The sequence below is a fragment of the Culicoides brevitarsis genome, chromosome 1 (genome assembly GCF_036172545.1).
Source record: "Culicoides brevitarsis isolate CSIRO-B50_1 chromosome 1, AGI_CSIRO_Cbre_v1, whole genome shotgun sequence".
NCBI lineage: Eukaryota > Metazoa > Arthropoda > Insecta > Diptera > Ceratopogonidae > Culicoides > Culicoides brevitarsis.
Window position 1 is genome coordinate 38,666,213 of NC_087085.1, and position 19,399 is coordinate 38,685,611.

The following is a 19,399-nucleotide window of genomic DNA, read 5'->3' on the forward strand; positions in this document are numbered from 1 at the left end:
CTTTATTATTTAAAATATTTTTGAATATTTTAATGTTTATTCAATGATTATTTTTATTCAGCAAAAAAAAATATTTTCAAAGGTTTTATTTTATTCAGCAACCTTATTTGAAACAAATTTTGAGCACTTGATATCGTTTGATGAATTTTCAGCAAACATAAAATTAATTCAGCAACTGTTAGACTCATTTAGTTAACAAATAAAATTATATTCAGCAAATTTCAAACTAATTCAGCAAATTTTAAACTAATTCAGCGAATTTCAAACAAATTCAGCAAGTATTCAGCAACCTTTTAAATATTTTTTGCTCATTAATCGATACTTTAATTCTGACAATATCTCAATTCAGCACTCAATAAATCACAAATTAGTCAAATAAAGCCATCCTAATTGCAAAATCAACCTTGAAACACAAAAAAAACATAACACACTAAACAAGCCAATGAAAAACAAATATAAAAAAATGTTACGCAAAATAAAATTGTTTTATGTATGACAAAAATTTTATTCATCTTGACAAATATTACTTTTGTTATTTTTTCATCTTACATAATTTTCAACGAAGAAAAAAACAAAAGAAAACAAATATTTTTCAGACAAAAATTGACTGCCCATTCCAATTTGTTTCAATCTTTGACAAACTTTACAATAAATAATATTAAATAATTTCGCGCCCAAAAAAAAACATTTTTATTAAAAACCACAAAAAATCTACAAAAACAAACATTAATCGAATAAATTTTATCCAATAAAGAAAAATCCAAAACTATTAACTTCTTAGGAGACCAATTTGAGACAACGAAAAAAATTCAGACAGTTATTTATTTTTTCCTTTTTTTTCTTTTTCTTCTTCATCTCTTGGAAGTCTGATAAAAACAACGATAAAAATCCTAAATTTTACGATATTGGATTAAAGACTTTCGAAAGGGACTCATTGGCGCCTATCAGACGATATCTTTTCCGTTCATTCGTGAGGCACCCGAAAAATTCGTCTTCTTTTCTAATAACTGTAAGTGTTTGTGTATCTATGGAGCTGTACACGAAATATTGAGAAAACAAAAATGGAATGAAAATAATAAAAAAAAACGAAAATAAAAAAGAAAAAATCGCGTACATAAGGGAAAAAACATACAGAACAAATATTAGGACATATTTTGTTCGTTTATCCCAAACAACTGCAGATATCACAAAGTATCCGAACAAAGTATGAGTAAATGGAAATGGACATAAAAAAATGTTATTTTTGCCGCTTTTTTTTATATTTTTTCAGTTCATGCAGTTTTTTCCGTTTTATTATTTATTATTCATAGATTAGATGAAGAAATATCAAGGCTCAACATTTTTTTTTTATATTTTTATTCGTTTCATGTCAAGTTAAAATAAGGAAAGCATGACAAAAAAAAACTTTTTACGACAAACACCTTCGACATTTTTTCTTGTTAAATTTCCATAAAAGGCATTGACGTGAAATTTATTTTTACTTTTTTTAATATTTTTACTGGATTTTTACTGACTTTCGATGCTAAATGCGTAATAAAGTAATTTTTTATCTCGACTATTAAATAATTTTTCCAATAAAAGTTATTTTGTTACTTCGAAGGGAAACGCCTGGTTTTTTTTTGATTAAAATTTAATTTTTTGATTAAACAAAAATGTTTGGTACCGACTAAAAATAATATTTTCCGCTTTTTTGGTTGTTTACTTTGAACGAAATTTTAATATTATAATTAAAATGAAAGAAAATTTACTTATCAAAAGGACATCATTTGTACAAATATCCTTCTGATTCTCGTAATTAACGTGAAAAACAAGTTTGTTCAAGGAATTGTCGCTGAGGCGTGAGGAAAAGTTGTTTTTAATGATTTCGAGGGAACTTTTTGGTGTTAATTGCGTTTTCCTCGTATTTTATCAAGGATTTTTATTTTGAATTAAAAAAAAATATTTAAAAAATTCTTCGGAATTACGAGATTTGTTGTACTTTTTTGTTACAATAAAGGCTGTTATCTAATTAAATTACCTAGAAATAGAGATAAAAATGCAAAACTCAGGGAAAATATGGGAACGAATAATTAAAATGTATATGTAACAAAATAACATAACAAAATTTTTGAAAAAAATACATGAACAACAACAGAAGAGAGATTTTGCAAAGAGAGGAGTTTTTTTTTGCTAATTTTGCTAAAAAGCATTTATTCTAGCGAAACAAAATTTTTGTTTATTTTTATTTGGCGAGCGCAAGCTGAAATTTGTTTCGTTATGAAATTCATGAAAAAGAGAAAAATTTAGAGAATTTCTATCAAATTGTATTAAAAAAAATAATTTTTTTTTATTTAATATTTTTAAAAAAGTACATTCATGATTTTTTTAATAGTTTCTCTTAAAAAAAAAATTCTTAAAAAAAATTTAAAAATTTTTAAAATTAATTTTTTTTAATTAAAAAAAATATAAAAAAAATAATTTAAAATTTTTTTTAATTAAAAAATTCAAAATAAAAAATAATGATAAAATAATTATTCAAATTAAATTAATATTTTTTGTTTTTGAATTTAAAAAAATTATATAAATATTAAAATAATTAATTAAATAAAATGATATTAATTATTTTCAATTTTAAAAATTTTATTAAATTTTTTTTTTGTTGATTTTATTTAAAAAATAAAAAAAATATTTAATTTATAAATATTAGAAATAAAAAAAAATTAAATATTAAAAATATAAATATTTAAAAAATTTAATTTAGACGATTTTTAAATTTTTATTAAAATATAAAAAAAAACAAAAATGTTTCAAAAATTATTTTTATTTAATTTTATCTTAAATAAAAATATTTATTTAATTATTTGAAAAAAATTCTGAAAATTAAAGAAAAAAAAATTCAAAGTGTTACTTTTATTCGAAAAAACGCACGCTAGCAGACAAAATTCATATTCCAACGAAAAACATCGTTTCATATTTAAAAAAAAACTCTTTTTCTGGGAATATTTATTGTTTAGCTTGTTATCTCGTTTTACAAATTTTATGTAGATATTTATTTGTTTTAACTTTTTCATTCTTTTTTCCTCGGAAAACCTGTCTGTGCGTTTTCCTCCTCCTTTTAAAAACAAAAAAATTTTCCACAACACACTTGTATTGATTCTCAGCTCCCTTTTTCGCAATCATCGTGAAAGGTAAAAATGGAGTTGAGTTGCACACACTCAGAATTTCTACTTTTGTTACTTTTATGTGTAATTTTATCTGAATTCAAGCAAAAATTATTCCGTTTCATGTTTGTTTCAGTTGCTGTTGCTGCTTTTACGTAACGCGCCGTAATAATATTATGTTACAAGGGTTTCAAGTATTTTAATTGAAATACAATTCCGTATTTTGCCGTATTTTATTTCAATTGCGGTTCTAAACTCGATTCAACTCCCCTTTTTAAGTTTGCGGAGGAAAATAAATGCAAATTGCTTCACAAAACATCGCGATGAATTCAATTCACATTTAAATTTTTGTTGGAAAATTTATTTGTTGTTTACTGTCGTTTCGCATGAGCGCATCGTCTAAAAATAAAAATATATCTCTTTACACGTCAGAATTATCATAAAAATTATCATCCTTTTTATAAAGCAATTTCCATGTCAATTTTTCTTTTCTTGAGCCGTTTCTTTTCATTTCAAAAAATATAAAAAGGGAGTTTTTTTAATGTGGTTTGAGAGTAAAAATTGTGTTGAAAGGCAGATTTTTTTCTGTCTGTGAATTAAAATTTATTAAAAAAATTTAAAAAGATCTAAAATTTTTATAAATATTCAAAAAATTAAAAAAGGCCTTAAAAATGACCAAAAATTCATGAGCTAAAAATTTTTAATTAATTTAGGCCTCAAAATGAACTAAAATATATATTTGAACGTCAAAAATGAACTTAATTTTTTTTTTCTTAAAAAGGCTCAAAATAAAAAAAAATTAGAATTTTTAAAAATTATTAATAATATTGAAAAAAAAAATTAAAGACTTCAAAATGTTTTTATAGGCCTCATGAATGAACAAGAATTCATTAAGGCCTCAAAATGAAAACAATTTTTAAAATTCTCAAAAAATTATTAAATAAGGCCTTAAAAATGATCAAAATTTGTTTATAGGCCTCAAAAATGAACAAAAATTCATTTAAGGCCTTAAAATAAAAAAAAAATTTAAAAAGGCCTCAAAAATGAACTAAAGCTCAGTAAAGGCCTAAATATTTTTTTAATGTCAAAAAAACTGAAAATGCGCTCTTATCCCTCCCCTTAACGAGTCACCCCCCGTATTTCCTTCAACTCATCTACGTCTTATTCAACTTTCAATCATTTTTTTTTCTCATATAACATCAACAACACGGAAGAAATGAAAAAAAGGCACAAAAAAGGGAACGAACGAACTTTTTAAGTCTTCATTTCTTATGCAAATTGAAGACGTCGACGAACAAACAGCTCATTTTACCTTGGCGACATTGACACATCACCGCTATTATTTGTCTCTCTTCTCGCATTTCACTGAAAAAAAAAATGTTTCATGCGTTTTCCTTTTCTTTTTACGCACGTAGCTAAATAAAAGTTTTCACACTAAGAAATTTTAATATTAGATTACGAAAGGAACGCAAAACACACTTACATTAGCGACAATAAAGGAGTGATCTGCATAAATTTAACATGCAATTTTTATTTTTTTTTTTCTTCTTGTTGAAGTGTTTCACCTTTTTTTCATGCTTGTCCTTTTATACTTGACACAGAACGAGGACGACGACAGCAAAGAAAAAAAAATAAATTCAACTTTTAAAAGTGTTAAAAGAAAAATAACAACATTTATTGAGTTGAAAAAGTTAAGTTTCTCTGACAGTTACGCATTCATTACGACACCAAGTAAAGAGGAAAATTGTGAAAAGTTGTCGTCAAAAGATTTGTCAATAAGAAGCGCTTTTTATACTAAATGACATGACAGATCCCAATGCACATTTTAAAAATTTTCCCAATACACATTTTGAATTTTCTTACAAAAATTAATTTTAAATACTATTCTTGTTAAAAATTTTGAGATTTTATCTCAATTTTCATTTGAAAAATTTTAAATAATTCCTAATAAATTTTTGACCCAATGCACATTCTAAAATGTCTGCAACGTTCGTAATCGGTTTTTTTCTATTTTGAGCTTTAGCTCTAATCTTAACTTTATACTTTCAGCCCAACGTACATTTATATCCCTTTGCAAACTATTAATTTCTTTGAGTCCTAAATTTGCCCCAGTTTACATTCTCAATATTTCCTTTAATGAAAATTCTTAATTTTTGCTCTAAAATTTTGTCCCAATGCACAATTCAATTTTTTTTAAGTTCAGTAAGAAATTTTAACTTTGTAACAAATTTTTAATTTTTTTTGCCCAATGCACATTTTGAAATTTCATCCCAATACACATTCAAAAATTTTCCCATTGCACATTTTAAATTTTTTTTCTTCGAAATGTGTTTACAAAAAAGAAGACAGTTAATGGAAAAAATATTACGTAATAGAAATGCAAGAAAACTCGTGAAAAAATGAGCTTCGCGCACTTGAATGAATAATTTAAATAAAAGCAAGCAAAAAAAAATTGTAAGTAAAAATTTCCATAATAAATGCGACGACGATGCGCGACACTCTTTATTCCTCCGTTTTTTTTTTGCTTGTGTTTCTTTTCTTCTTGCCATCACACATGACGAAGCTATTGAGTGTAAAATAATATGTAAAAAGCATGTGAAATGAATTTGAATTGTGCCCCTCTTATGCATAACGAACGAGCGAAAAATGTGGAGATAATAAATATGAATAACAAAAGACACGAGAAAAGCAGGAAAGGAAAGGCAGACACTTAAATAATAAACTTTTTTTCTTTTTTTTGCTTGTCGAGTGCCTGGAAAAAAGGGTGATGCGTGTTTTTGTCATTATCTTTCTATTTTTATGGATTACGGGGATGATGCGTAAAGAATTCAGAAAGAGATGAAGAAAAATGCGGCGCGTGAAGGGGATAACCTGAAAAAGAGTGAGATACTTAAGGGCGGTTTAGAAATGAGATTTGCATCTTTGGATCAGAAAAGTAGGAAATAATTGATGATTTTGTGTCAAGTAGGGTTTTTCGGGATAAATATTTTCAGAAAAATTACTTAAATTTAGGATTTTTGTCATTTTTTTGTTATTTTAAGGCTTATTTTTTTTTTTTGAACAAGGGTCTAATGATCTCAAAAATTTTTTAAAAATATTTATTTGAAATGTAATTTTTTCTTGCAAATTAAATTAATTAACTGTATTGAAGAAATTTTCCAAGAAACTTTTGATAAAATTTACTTTCTTTATATTTTTCTTAAAAAAAATCAAATATTAAAAAAAGGAAAAAAATATGAAAAAAAAAATATTTTCAAAAATTTTAAATTTTTATTAAAAAATTATTTGAAATAAAATAATTAAAAAAATAAAATTTTTAAAATAAAATTATTATTAAAATTAATTAAAGATTAAAAAATAAAATTTTTTATTTAAATAATTTGAAGTAAAATATATAAGTTTTAATATTTTTATATATGATTAAAAATTTTTCAATTTAAAAAAATAAGTTTCATTAGATTTATTTAACTCATTAAATAAATTTATAAAAAATAATTAAATTATTTTCTTTTAAAATTTTGAAATAATTTAATAAAATAATATTTTTTAATAAAAAATATTTATTTTAAGACATGTATTAATTTTAATATTTTTTAAATAATAAATTAAAATTATAAATAAATTAAATTTTTAAATAATTTTATTATTAATATTTTTTTTATAAAAAAAAAATTAATAAAACAAATAAGTAGAAATTTTTACTTAATTTTTGAATAAAAATATTTAAAAAAATATTTGAAATATTTAAAAAAAAATTAATTAAATTTTAAATAATTATATTTAAAAAAATCTAAATATTTTACAAATGAAAAAAAAATTGAATACAAAATTTATTTTTTATTTAATTAAATTTTTTTCAGTGAAAAAAAAAACAAAATAAATTTTTGTAAAAATTTTTATTATTTTTTTTCAAACATTTCATTAAAAAAAATTAATTTATCAAAAGTATTACTTTAAAAAAAAAATAAAAATTAATTATTATCACAAAAAATTTTGAGAGCAATTTTCTCGCTTGAAAAATTCTCTTAAAATGCACAAAAGTCAGTGAAACACAAAGCCTTATTGTCCTTGCCTTTGTTGCACTCACAAAACAGTTTTTTCAACAAAACCCGCACTTTTTCAGATAATGTACCAACTAAAAATGGCATCCAACTATTTTCCTCCATTCCAGTCACTTTTCACAAAAGTTGTAGTAAGTTGTTTCTATTTTTACGCCTGTTCATTCAGAGGATGTTCGTGAAAAAACAAGATAAAAACCCAAAACGGAATATTTATTATTATGAAGTGTCTATTTTCGAAACGAGGAAACTGCACTACCTGCACCGACAAAAGAGGAGCAAAATAAGAAAAACAAAAGACTCGTTCGTGTTGTTATTTAAAATTTGTGTGTTTTGTTGGAATTTTACTTGAAATTGTCTCTCGGAGCAAATACCTACCGCAACATGAACCACATTGTGTCTTTTCCCTGTACTGAATGTCACCCATTTCTTGTCTAAATCGTTTTTTGTGTTACTCCTTTGATTACATTTATTACGTGAATAAATGTTGCCTTGCATGATAAACTCATTCCCCCCAAAACACAAAAAGCATTTTGCACACAAAATACGACGACGAAGAAGAACTGACCTACAATCAGAGGTTTTTCCTGATAAAATGTTGTTTTAGTTTTGTACGGACACATGAATGGGACTAAAAACGTGACAAAAGAGAAAAAGACGAAAGAAAAAGCTTTTCACCGGTTTGCAGTCACTGGGCAGGTAACATTGATTAATGGCTTTTCGCAAGGTTGTTCGAACGATAAAAGAAAAGAAAAAAAAACAATCGAGAGAGAGAGAAATATTTTGCGTGTCACACAGGCAAAATGTTTTTGTTTTGAGCAAAAAACTTTGGAAACTTCGGACAAATGAGAAAAATTAGGTAGCATTACTGTCAACACATAAACGTCACTCACTCATTCGTTTATTTGGGCAGGCAGGACAGCAGAAGGAGTTGATAGCATGGCTTTTGCTTCCATGACGGCAATATTTTGCATAACTAACGAGTAGAAGAAATTGAGGAAGGAGAAAAGGATGAATGGCATTTCGGAAGTTGAATTTATTTACGGCTATTTTCGTACTTTTAAGTGAATTAGATAAAGTTGTGGGCGTTTGAAATGCTTTGTTGTCGTTTTTCGTTTCTACAAAGGAATAATTTACGAAATTTCGTTGTAAATTAGCTTAATGATGTAGAAAGGAATTTATTTTTGACTAAAAATCAAGATTTACAGCAATTTTAACTTTTCTACTGTATTTCGACGATTTTCAGGCTCGTGAGTTATTTTTAGCGAAATACAGTACAAACGATCTTTTATAAAATGGCTACTAAAGAAGATCTTATGATTTTGGCGGGAAAATTTTACAGATCTCTTTATATATCAATTTATGATATAATTTTAATTTTTAAAGCTCATTTAGACCAATTTTTATAAAAAATTCAAGAAATCATAATTTGGCGCCAAATTTTCTTATGGCGTTACTAAAGGTAGCCAAAAATTGACTTATTCGTAAATTTTAGTGAATTTTTGATTGATTTTGATAAAAATATAAATTTTTAACTATTCTTGCAATGAAAATTTATTATTTTTTTTTTTATCAAAAACAATCAAAAAATCGTTACAAAAATATTTTTAGCAACCCTGAATAATTTGGCGCCAAAAATGAGATCTTGAGTATTTCAATACAATAAATTTCAAAATTGATTTTAAAAAAATCTAAAATTTACAAATTGATAACTGATTGTTAATTTTGCCTTTAAAGTTGTAACCTATCAATATCATTAAGGCTTTAATTAATGTTGGTTGTTTACGCTTCAAAGCATCAATTTGATGCAAAAACAAGATTTATTTAATCTATTCAACCAGAAAAAAACAAACAAATTTATTTCTGGAAAATAATGAAAGTTTTTTTAATCAATTCTTAAACTCTTTCCATTCAAATTTAAACAAAATTTAATAAAATCATTTTCTTCGTTGATTATCAAACAAATTTTCGGATAAAATCACATAAAGTCTTCTGATATGGGAATTTTTCGCCTAACATCTCACTTTATATGCACACATCAACAAAATCAAATTCTCTAATTTTAGAGATGCAAAACCACAAAGCCCTCCCATGCATTTCTATAATTAAATTCAATTCCAGTTTGCTGTGCTTTCTTTCGCTTTAGTTACACGCTGCCAGTTTCGAAGAGAGCATATCATCAAAAGATTCAATGGCAAACAAATTACAGGAAAATAACATTTATGAAATAGTCGTAGATATCACTTCGTGTCCCAGATGCGAGATATGATGCGAAATGATAGCTGCTGCCGAACACATTTTGAACATATGCAAATCTCTCATGTCTGAGTTGACGGTACGGAATACATGCGGAGCAGAATAAACAAACGAAACATGCACTCTGATTATTTGTATACCTTGGAGTTTTTCTCTGACGTTCGTTGTCGTTCGTTTGTTTGTTGTGTTTTATGATGTCGTGTTATTGTTTTTATTTTTGGGATGCAGAAGCAGCAACAGGAGCACCGACATCATCATCATAACCTGAAAGCACTTTTTCTTGTTTTGCCCGGGAATTACATGGATGTGCTTTCAGGTAGAATGGGAGATATTTTCCCTTGTATCTCATCAGGGAATCACTCTTTAAATAACATTTTGTCCTGTTTTGATTGCAAATGTCATATGTTGAGATTGAGTTTATTAAAAGTTCATCATGACATCTCGGGACTCCCTTGTCCATCATTTTTCATTGGCCTTGTGACGTTTTTTTTTCATTTTTTGCTTTAATGATATTAATGAAGAACGTACGATCCGACCTTGAAGTCATACGTGAAGTAATTTTTCATCAGAACGGCACGTCTCTCGAATCAAGACATCCATTCAAAGTTAAATTATGTTGTCGTGTTTCAGTTTCATCTTCATTGAAGACTTGACTTTTTACAAAATTTATTTGAAGAGACAGGCAATCACGTCGCATGTTATCGTTATTGGTGTTTGTGCGGAAAAGATACATCACGAAAAAGGAAGCTTGCTACGAGGGAATTGCGGGGAAAAGGAATTTTGTCATATGAGGTAAGATAAGGGTTTTTAAAAAAATGACATGTTCGTCCATTTCAAAGTTATTTTTGGAATCTCGACGTTTTGAGATTTTATTCATTGATAAAACTCTTGAAAGTAATTTAGTTTCTAACGAGCTGAAAAGATATTCCAGAAGCTCCAGAGACACATTAATGTCTTAATGGATATATGACAAAACCTCATAACCCACACAAGACTTTATGAGTCATTTAGAAACATTTCGAAGAACAAAAGAAGTCCCCAAACCATTTCATCCTACTTGTTTCTCATTGTCTCATACTCTCTGAGATATAGTTAATTTTATAATCAATCAACCACTTATATTTTATGGGCAACTAAACAATGCACGAAGAATGAACTTTATGAACCATTTATTAATATTATCTCGATGTTTAGAAAATTTCATGAGCAAGAGGATAGAACAAAAAGATGAGGATTGTGAAGTTTGAGACGGTAAATTTTTTGCTAATTCAATTTTTTTCTTATTTCAAATTTTTTACTTTGAGACAGGTAAGTATTCTCAATATTAATTTATTTTAATGAATTATTTATTTATTTATCTAATTAAAATTTTATTTTCAGGTTTGACGATGTAAAGAAACTATTAAAGACTAAGAAGTAAAAAGTTGAATACGATACAAATTATCTTCCAAAGAAAAGTTTATATTCTGACTACAAAAAAAGCCGAGGCAAAAAGTTCAACTGCTGCTTTTCAAAAACAAAACTTATGTTCATCGATGATAGTAAAAATACACAAACTACAAAACCCGAAATCTTAAGCTGCAATAATATAGTAAACCTGCCTGAAAGACAATTGCAATCAGCAAAAAACATATTTAGTAAGAGGTGATGGAACTAACCTTAATACAGGACACAACTTCGGTATCATAAGACAACTTGTTAAGAAATGTCAAAATTGACGTCTTCGAAAAGACAATTTCAATTAGCAAAAACATACTATTAGCAAATGTTCGAGCTGATGAGCACTAAGTTACGTTAATTGAGTTAGGTTTGTTGTAAATAATGATAATTTTATGTAAAACTAATGAGAAAATATTTAGGAATAAAAATCACGAATTTTTGAGCCTTCGGCTGTTGAAAACGTGTATTATTTGTTCACACAACTGGATTTAAATTAGATTTAAAATTTTAAACTCACGAGAATCTCTTCAATTGTTATCCCTTTCCCGGATTTGTCCACAGAGGAGGACATTTCAAAATTTGGAAAAACTAATTTTTCAATAAATTTAAGTTCAGCTATTAAAATAATTCAAGTTGTACTTGAAAGCCAAGGGTTCAAGCTTTTCAACAAAAAATATTTTTGAATTTTGGTCTTTGAAATTATAAATTTCAAAACGCGAAAATCTTTTCAAAGGGATACGCTAATTTTTTCAATATGAGAAAAAATTTTTTCTTCTTGATTCAAACTCTTCTGTAGGTATAATAAGATAAACTAAGCAATTGCAGATAAATAATATTAGCTAAGTTCCTTCCATTGGTTAAGATATCAACTTTTAGCCTTGAATTTTTAAAATTAGTGAAACAGTAAAGAAATTTTTACTTTTATAACTCAATTTCGTTAAAAACTTTAAAAATCATAAAATCCCTTTAAAGTAATTCAATTTTCAGAAAAAATCAAAAGGTGCAATTTTCACCCCCATATTTTCTCTCCATCTTTATTCTTCTATATACCGACAAAAACAATGTCTAGCAACCTTCGAGCAGCCTTATAGACAACAACCTCATCACCCACAAATTCCTTGAGTATTTTACGAGCACAAGAATAACTATCATATTCTAATACACTCTCTGTTCGTCGCATCCCCAGCCTTGTGCCCAGACACATGAATGATGATGATGAATAATATCTATACGTTATGTAACGAAGATTCGAACAATGTAACATGTATATTAGGTACTTACCTGAATGCCATACGGTGAAAAAGAAGACAATCACCCAAAGGATATAAAAAATGTTTTGCTTCAGTTGTGCCATTTTCTATTATATTTTTTGACGATGTCAACACTGACACCGACACGATGACGATGATGATGATGATGAATACTATGTGAGTGTGTTTGCTCGTGTGAAGAGGAGCAAAATAATGATGATGATGCGTCTTTGTTCTAGTTACTCTCTTTTTTTTCTTTATTTCATTAAATAAATTACTGCACAACCGAGAGATTTTCTATATGCGATAATCCTTCTTTCTATCTTTATTATTTTTTTTCGCTTCTATTTTTTTTAGTAAATAAATAAATATTTTTTCTTTACATTTTTTTTTCAACAGAACTCACTTTGACAGAGCCGTGAAAAGACACTTTATTCTTATCTTGTAATATTTATTTTCTGCTCTTTATTTTTATTATTTTTTTTCTTTGGTTTTATTTTTAAGACGAGGCTGAAAAGAGACAATTTTTTTAATCTTTCCGTCTTTCGTTTTGGCTCACTCAATTCTTCTTTCTTTCTTTTATCTCACTATTTTTTTTTTCACTTCACTCGTGTGTCTCGAGAAAATATCACACACAGAAAAAAATGATGATGATGACTCGAGTTTTTTCTCTGCTTTTAGCCTAAACTAAACTTTATGATATTTTTCAACAAATAGTTCATATCACTTATAAACTGCAGTTGACGATAATAATGTTGAATGTTTTCGGAGAACGACATCGGTGACATTTTGGTTCGTTTGCTTTTCTTTCCCAAAGTTTTTTTTCTCTTTGCTCCGTTTTTTTTCTTTTCGTATTTAATGATAATAATTTTACTTACTATTACACTTTAGTCGGCACATAAATTGTTCACTTTGTGTTCTAGTTTGGAGAAAGTTTACTCTCACAGAGAAAAATTATCTTTTCTCGTTGTTTACGAAACCCATTTTCCTTCGTTGGAAGTACATTTCTGCGCCGCAACTAGCTGGAAGCTTCTAAATACGGAGATAAATAAAAAGAAAAAAAAAATGTTGTAGTTAGGTAGAAAGAGTATCTAAGGACTTTTCTGCATTTTTACATTTATTTTTTTTTTTAAGAAAATGGAAAACTTTTCTGTCAGAAATCGTGTACGCGCGGCGTTGTAAATGCAACGTAAAAGACGAAAAAGTCGACGAGGAAAACTTTATTTTTTTTTTCAACAAATTTTACAGCAAATCCCCTCAAGGATATTATCGGAGTATGTAATATTATTACAGATGTTCCACATGCACCGCCAACATTTTTCTTATCTTTTTCGTTCTCTCTCTCGAAATGTTTGCTTGACTCGAAAAATGAGAGAAGAAATTTTTTATCAACTTGCTTTCGCATATATACACTGATGACACCAATTTGATAGACACTGCAAAATGGAAAAGTTTCGCACGCTTTAGTGATCTCCTTATTATTATTTTTATTGTACGCTTTTATTATTCTTGCAAGAATCTTTTTTTGATTTCATTTTATTTTATATTTTATTACTTGATTTTGCACGTCGCCCAAGTTGGAAAGTTTTTTTTTTCTGTTCGTAGAAAAGTTTTCGGACCATATATTGTCACTTACTTGCAAAATGGAAACTTTTTCGTTCGATTCTGTGGACTTTAGTTGTTATTGGAGCTGCAAAGAGAATAAAAAAGAGGAATTGGATAAATACTTAGGTGTCGTAAAATGATTTAAAATCAGTTAAATTTGAAAAGTTATTTTTGAAAAGATTTTTTTAAATGAATAGTCTGTTGAAGTCGTTTTTCAATAGTTTGAGTAACATATGTCATTATATTTGTACGTCTTTCTTACCAAGGTAAAAAAATATATATATATAAAAAAAAAAACAATTTTTTAACTTAAGTCTTAAATGATTACGAAATTTTGCCGCCAGATGTCTCTCAATAAAATTAAACTTGATTTAAATAATTAAATTGAACAATTTTAATTAATTTTTTTTTTCATTTAAAAATTTAAAAAAAAAATAATTTATTTAAAAATTTAAAACATTAATGAGTTAAAAAATTAAAATAAAAATAACAATAAAAAACAATAAGGGCGCTTTAAAAAATAAATTAATAAAATAAAAAAAAATATTAATAATTATCAAAAATTTTAATAAAATTAAGTAATTATAAAATTAATTAAAAAAAAATAATTTAATAAAAAATAAAATTAAATTTAAAAAAAATGTAAAAATAAATTTAAAATCTTATAACAAAAAATTACGTAAAAAAATGAAAAAATTCCATCGTAAATTAATTTAATTTTTTTCTTTCAATGTCAACTAAACTTTAAACAAAAAATTCCATTTAAAACTTTTTTCACCCACATTTTTACTATTTTCTCATTATATTCATGTGCAATTTCACGCTATTGTCTTCTTCTTAACACACTTTCCGATGACCATAAAAGTCTTAACTTTTTCTTTTTTATTATCTAGGTAAATAAAATATATGGCGCAAGTTACTGCATAACAATATTATAATGATGACAATTGAGAGTCGTATCATGAAAATAGCTTTTATTTTAAATAAAGAAAAAAAAATAAAAAGGAAAGACAATAATAATAATTATTTACATAAAAAGCAATGATAATAATAATAAAAGAAAAGTCTATCTAGCCAGCCATTCATTTTACCTTTTTTCCTTTTTTTTTGTTTTAAACTCATTCAGTTTTTTCTAAAGATTTTTTTCTTTTCATTCATTCAATTGTCCGTTACTTTTTTTATTTAATTTTTTTTTTGTGAAAAGGAATTAAAATTTTTTTTCCAGTTAATGGATGTCTCGAGTGGAATTTTAATTAAATATCAATCCAACGTTGTCAAGAGTGAATAGTACTAACCTACGTCACTCAGTCATAACTTTGTTGAAAAGTGATTGAAAGTGCGTCCCTTTCCTCCTACATTCGCCATAAAAACCGAATTTTATTGCGTTTTAATTTATTTATTTCGTACAATGAAACCGGAATAAAATGAAATAAAATAAAATAATAAACTATGCGATAATCGATAACACTTAAAGAGTGCACGATGAGGAGTGTTGCTGTTCACATCACACCACAATGCCCTTAAATTTGCACATTAATTGTGCATGGGAAGAGATTGTTATTTTATTTATGTTCGTTGTACGAAGTGTGAGTGTATGAGGGAAACTTGACCCACATTTCGAAGCAGTGAATTTTTGGTCATGATTTATTTTGGTTTTTTGATAAGCACTTGTAAATTTCGATATCTAATTTTTTATTTGTTGAAATAGAATTTTTAGAAAATTTTTCTTTAAAAAGTTGAATTAAGCTTTAAAATAAAAAAAAATATTAAAGCGCCCTCTACCGTATATTTTTTTTCGAAATTAATTTTTGCTATGTTAGAACTTTTTTGAATCAAAGATTTTGAATGACTCAACGAATCCACAAAATCAACATTTTTGTTTTTAATGAACTGAGAAATGACATAATAAAAAATTGCCGCTAGAGGGCTCTGACAAAAGTTATTTTTTATTAAAAAATGTCTAAAATTTATTTAATTAATTTAAATAAAATAAAATATAATATTTCAATAAAAAATAACTTTTGTCAGAGCCATCTAGCGGCAAATTTTTATTTTTTTCAAGTAAAGTTTACTTAAATAAGCAAAAAATTTCTCAGAAAAATAAAATTAAATAAATTCCTCTAAGTAGCTAAATTTAAAAGAAAAACATGCGAAAAATAGCTTCGTAATTAAAAATGCAATTAACGCAACAACTCGAGAAACATTTCTCGAGTACGAGCTAAATAAACCGATCAAAGAGCAAAATACTGTTGCTGCCAGTTGAGCATGAATTTTTAATGAAGTTGTGTTTATTTGGTTTCGCTCTCTTTCTCTTTGAAATGAGTAATTACTAAAACGTAGTCGTACATGGAATTTATAATGATGGATGTTGAAGGGGGAAGGACAAGATGAGCTTTGATAGGTACACAGTGAAAAACGGTCAAAGGAATCCTCAGAGATGAATCGAAATTCATCGTTATTCAAAAGTTGTCATCAAAAGGATTTCCTCAATGTTTACTTTGAATTAATAAATTATTTTGATGATTAGGGTTGGAACTATTCATTAAGAATTAAACATTGGTCAGTTAAGATCATTTTCTCGGGAAAATTGTCTCCTGTTCTTCCGATTCTGAACTAAACTCCAATAAAGATTTTTTTCTCGAGTATTTTATCCATAAAAGACAACTTTCTTGCCTCAGTATAAAATAAACATTCACTTGTAAAGTAAATAAAATAATTTATCAAGAAAACATCATCATATCGTCATGCGGCATGAGATAAAAAGTTACTCCTCTGAAGTTCAGTTTGAGATCGGGATGAAGAAAAACGAGAGAAGAAATTAAAATTTTACGAGCAAATGTACAAAAATATGTAAATTGTAATCTTTAGTAGATGAATAAATGATGAAAGTTGGTTTAGATATTTATTTTTAAAATATTTATGTGTGGGATGAAGAGAAATTCTAATGGCGGCTTGACATGACATGCATGGAGAATGTAAAACATACCGAGAAAAATTGTAAGTTTTGTGGGTTTTAACAAATTTAACGAATTTGTTACTTATTTGTTGTTTTGTTTGTTCATTTTGTGCAAAAAAATTACCACAAATTTTATATAATTTGTTTAAAAATTTTATTTTTGAATTTTTTATAAATAAAATAAATTTTTCAAAATTTAATTACCTTAATAAATTTAAATATAATTATTTAATTAAAAAAAATTTATTTTTTTTTAAATTAAAAAAAAAAAATTTATAATAAAAACTATAAATAAATTTAAAAAAAAATAAATTTAAAAATTAAAGTAATTTATTAATTTAATTCAAAATTAAAATTTATTTTTTTTAAAAATTTATAAAATAAAAACTTTTTTAAAATAAATTTAAAAATAATTTTAATTAATTTTAAATAATTTTAAAAATTAATTTCAATTTAAAAAAAAATTTTATTAATTAAAAAAATTTAAATCAAATTAAATTAAATTAATTTAAACTCAAAATATTTAAAATTTATTTATTTTTTTTTTTGTAATTGTAAAAAGAATTTTAATAAAAACTTAAATTTAATTTAGTTTATTTTAGTTAATTAATTAAATTTAGTTATTTAAAAAAAATATTAATTTATTAAAGTAAAATTTTTTAAAGTATAAATTTTTTAATTTATTTTTTTTTTTTTTATTTATTTATTTATTTAAAAATAATAATATATTTTTTTCTCATTTTAAGTAGTTCTAAAAACAAAAATAATTAAATCTACGATTTTTCATTAAAAAAAATGCAATAAAAACTAATTTTTCCTCAAATTATTGCAATAAATGTTCACCTCACTTCATAATCAACTCTCAAACACAAAAAGTGTGAGGCCATAATTACCCTTGTTGAGCCACGAGTGTTTTCCGAACCAACAATTTATTACGTTCTATTGATATTTGCAGTAGAAAAACAACGCGCGAGGCAGCCATAACGCCTATCAGCACCAACAATCATCATTATGTGAACATTAAAAAAATATCGATGTTAATATTACTTTTTTTCCCTTCTCCCTCTCGCGCGCAAGCAAGTACTTGACACGTAGCGCAAAAAAAAAAGAAACATTTTCATCACTTACCACAACAATTTATTATCGCACATGCCGCCGTTGCCGCCCGTCGTATGTTATTTCTGATTTATTTTGTCACAACTTTTGAATTAATACCATTTATATTAGCATTCACTTGAAGCCGCTTCAACAATGGAACAATGGAAAAAGTGCTTTAACCAATCATACAATCTTGCCGAGTCACTGGAGAATGGCGTATTGTAGGTTATGGATGAACAATGGCAGATTGGGGGATTGCGTGATGATTCGAATGTCTGATAAGAAATTTTTTCCTCTTTCTCTCTCTCACGCGGCTTCACTTGAAAAGCGATTGAGTCGAGCATTAATGCTTCAAACATGATTTTGAATGGATTTGAATCGATTTTGATTCGAGCGAAAAGTTTTCCTTTGAAGTTTTCGGAGCGACAAGTCTTCTTGAAATTCGATTAAATAATAATTTTGAATAGAACAAATATCAACAAAATTAATTCCGAGGAAACGGCAAATATCTGAGGCACACGTGTGAAATATTATTATGATGTTTGCTTTTCATAACATTTGTAATTAATAACGTTTCGCAAAGTTTGTCATTTTCCGGTTAATTGGTTGTTTGAATTTATTAAAGTTTACCTGGCGTCTCCATTAATTAAGAAGTAATATTTAATAAACTGAAATTTTGTTTGATAAAGTTGAATTAACTATCAAATATAAGCTATTGAAATATATACGTTAGAGGGCGCTTTTAAAAAACTAAAAAAAAAATATTTTTAATTTTTTTCATTGTATAAATAATTTTTTATAGAATAAAAATAAATCTTAACTTAAACTGCGTACTTTTAAGAAATAAAAAAAATTGCCGCTAGATGTCCCTGATAAAAAGTAATTTTAGTATAAAAAGGCTTCAAACGAGTAATTTCAAAAAAAAGTTCGTCTTCTAAATCATTAGAATACAAATTTAAGTTTTAATTAAATTTTCAATTTCATTAGAAAAATATTTACTTGATAAATTTAAAAAAAATATGCAATAGAGGGCGCTTTTAAATTAAAAATTTTAAAAAATATTTATTTTAAATTTTTCATTCCACAAATAATTTTTAATAAAATAAAAAATAAATTTTAACTCAAATTGCTTACTTTTTAAAGAAATTAAAAAAATACCACTAGATGTCTCTGACAAAAAGTAATTTTAATGTAAAAAAGCTTCAAAGGAGTTATTTTAAATGAAAATTTGTCTTTTAAAAAATCATTAAAAGGCAAAATAAAGTTTTAATTTAGTTTAAAATTTTCTTTGAAAAATATTTGCTTTTGTGAAATTTAAAAAAATATCCAATAGATGGCGCTTTAAACTAAATTTGTGAAAAAAAATCTAACACCTTTAAAAAAAACTTTCATTTATAAATTTTAATTCATAACTTGCCAAATTCAACCATAAATTAACAAATTTATAAATAAATACAGGTCGACCAGTATTTTATTCAAAAATATTCAAATATGTTTCATTTTTCCAGACAAATTTCCCGTGAAAAAATAACTTTTGTAAACATTTTAATTATATTTCATCCTATTATACCTTTTCATCATCATTTGCTAATGGAA

The 19,399-nt window shown here is 25.9% G+C and overlaps 1 protein-coding gene across 1 annotated transcript in view; it reads right to left on the reverse strand.

Moving 5' to 3' along the window:
* Positions 1-19,399, reverse strand: part of LOC134837623 (zwei Ig domain protein zig-8-like) — a 131,592-nt gene that overhangs the window by 39,499 nt on the left and 72,694 nt on the right. The window contains exons 4-5 of the mRNA XM_063853009.1: positions 13,781-13,834; positions 12,176-13,176 (exon numbers count right to left, since the gene is read on the reverse strand). Of these exons, the coding sequence (XP_063709079.1) occupies positions 12,176-12,248 (73 nt within the window). The 5' untranslated portion in view covers positions 12,249-13,176; positions 13,781-13,834. The remainder of the gene's footprint in view (positions 1-12,175; positions 13,177-13,780; positions 13,835-19,399) is intronic.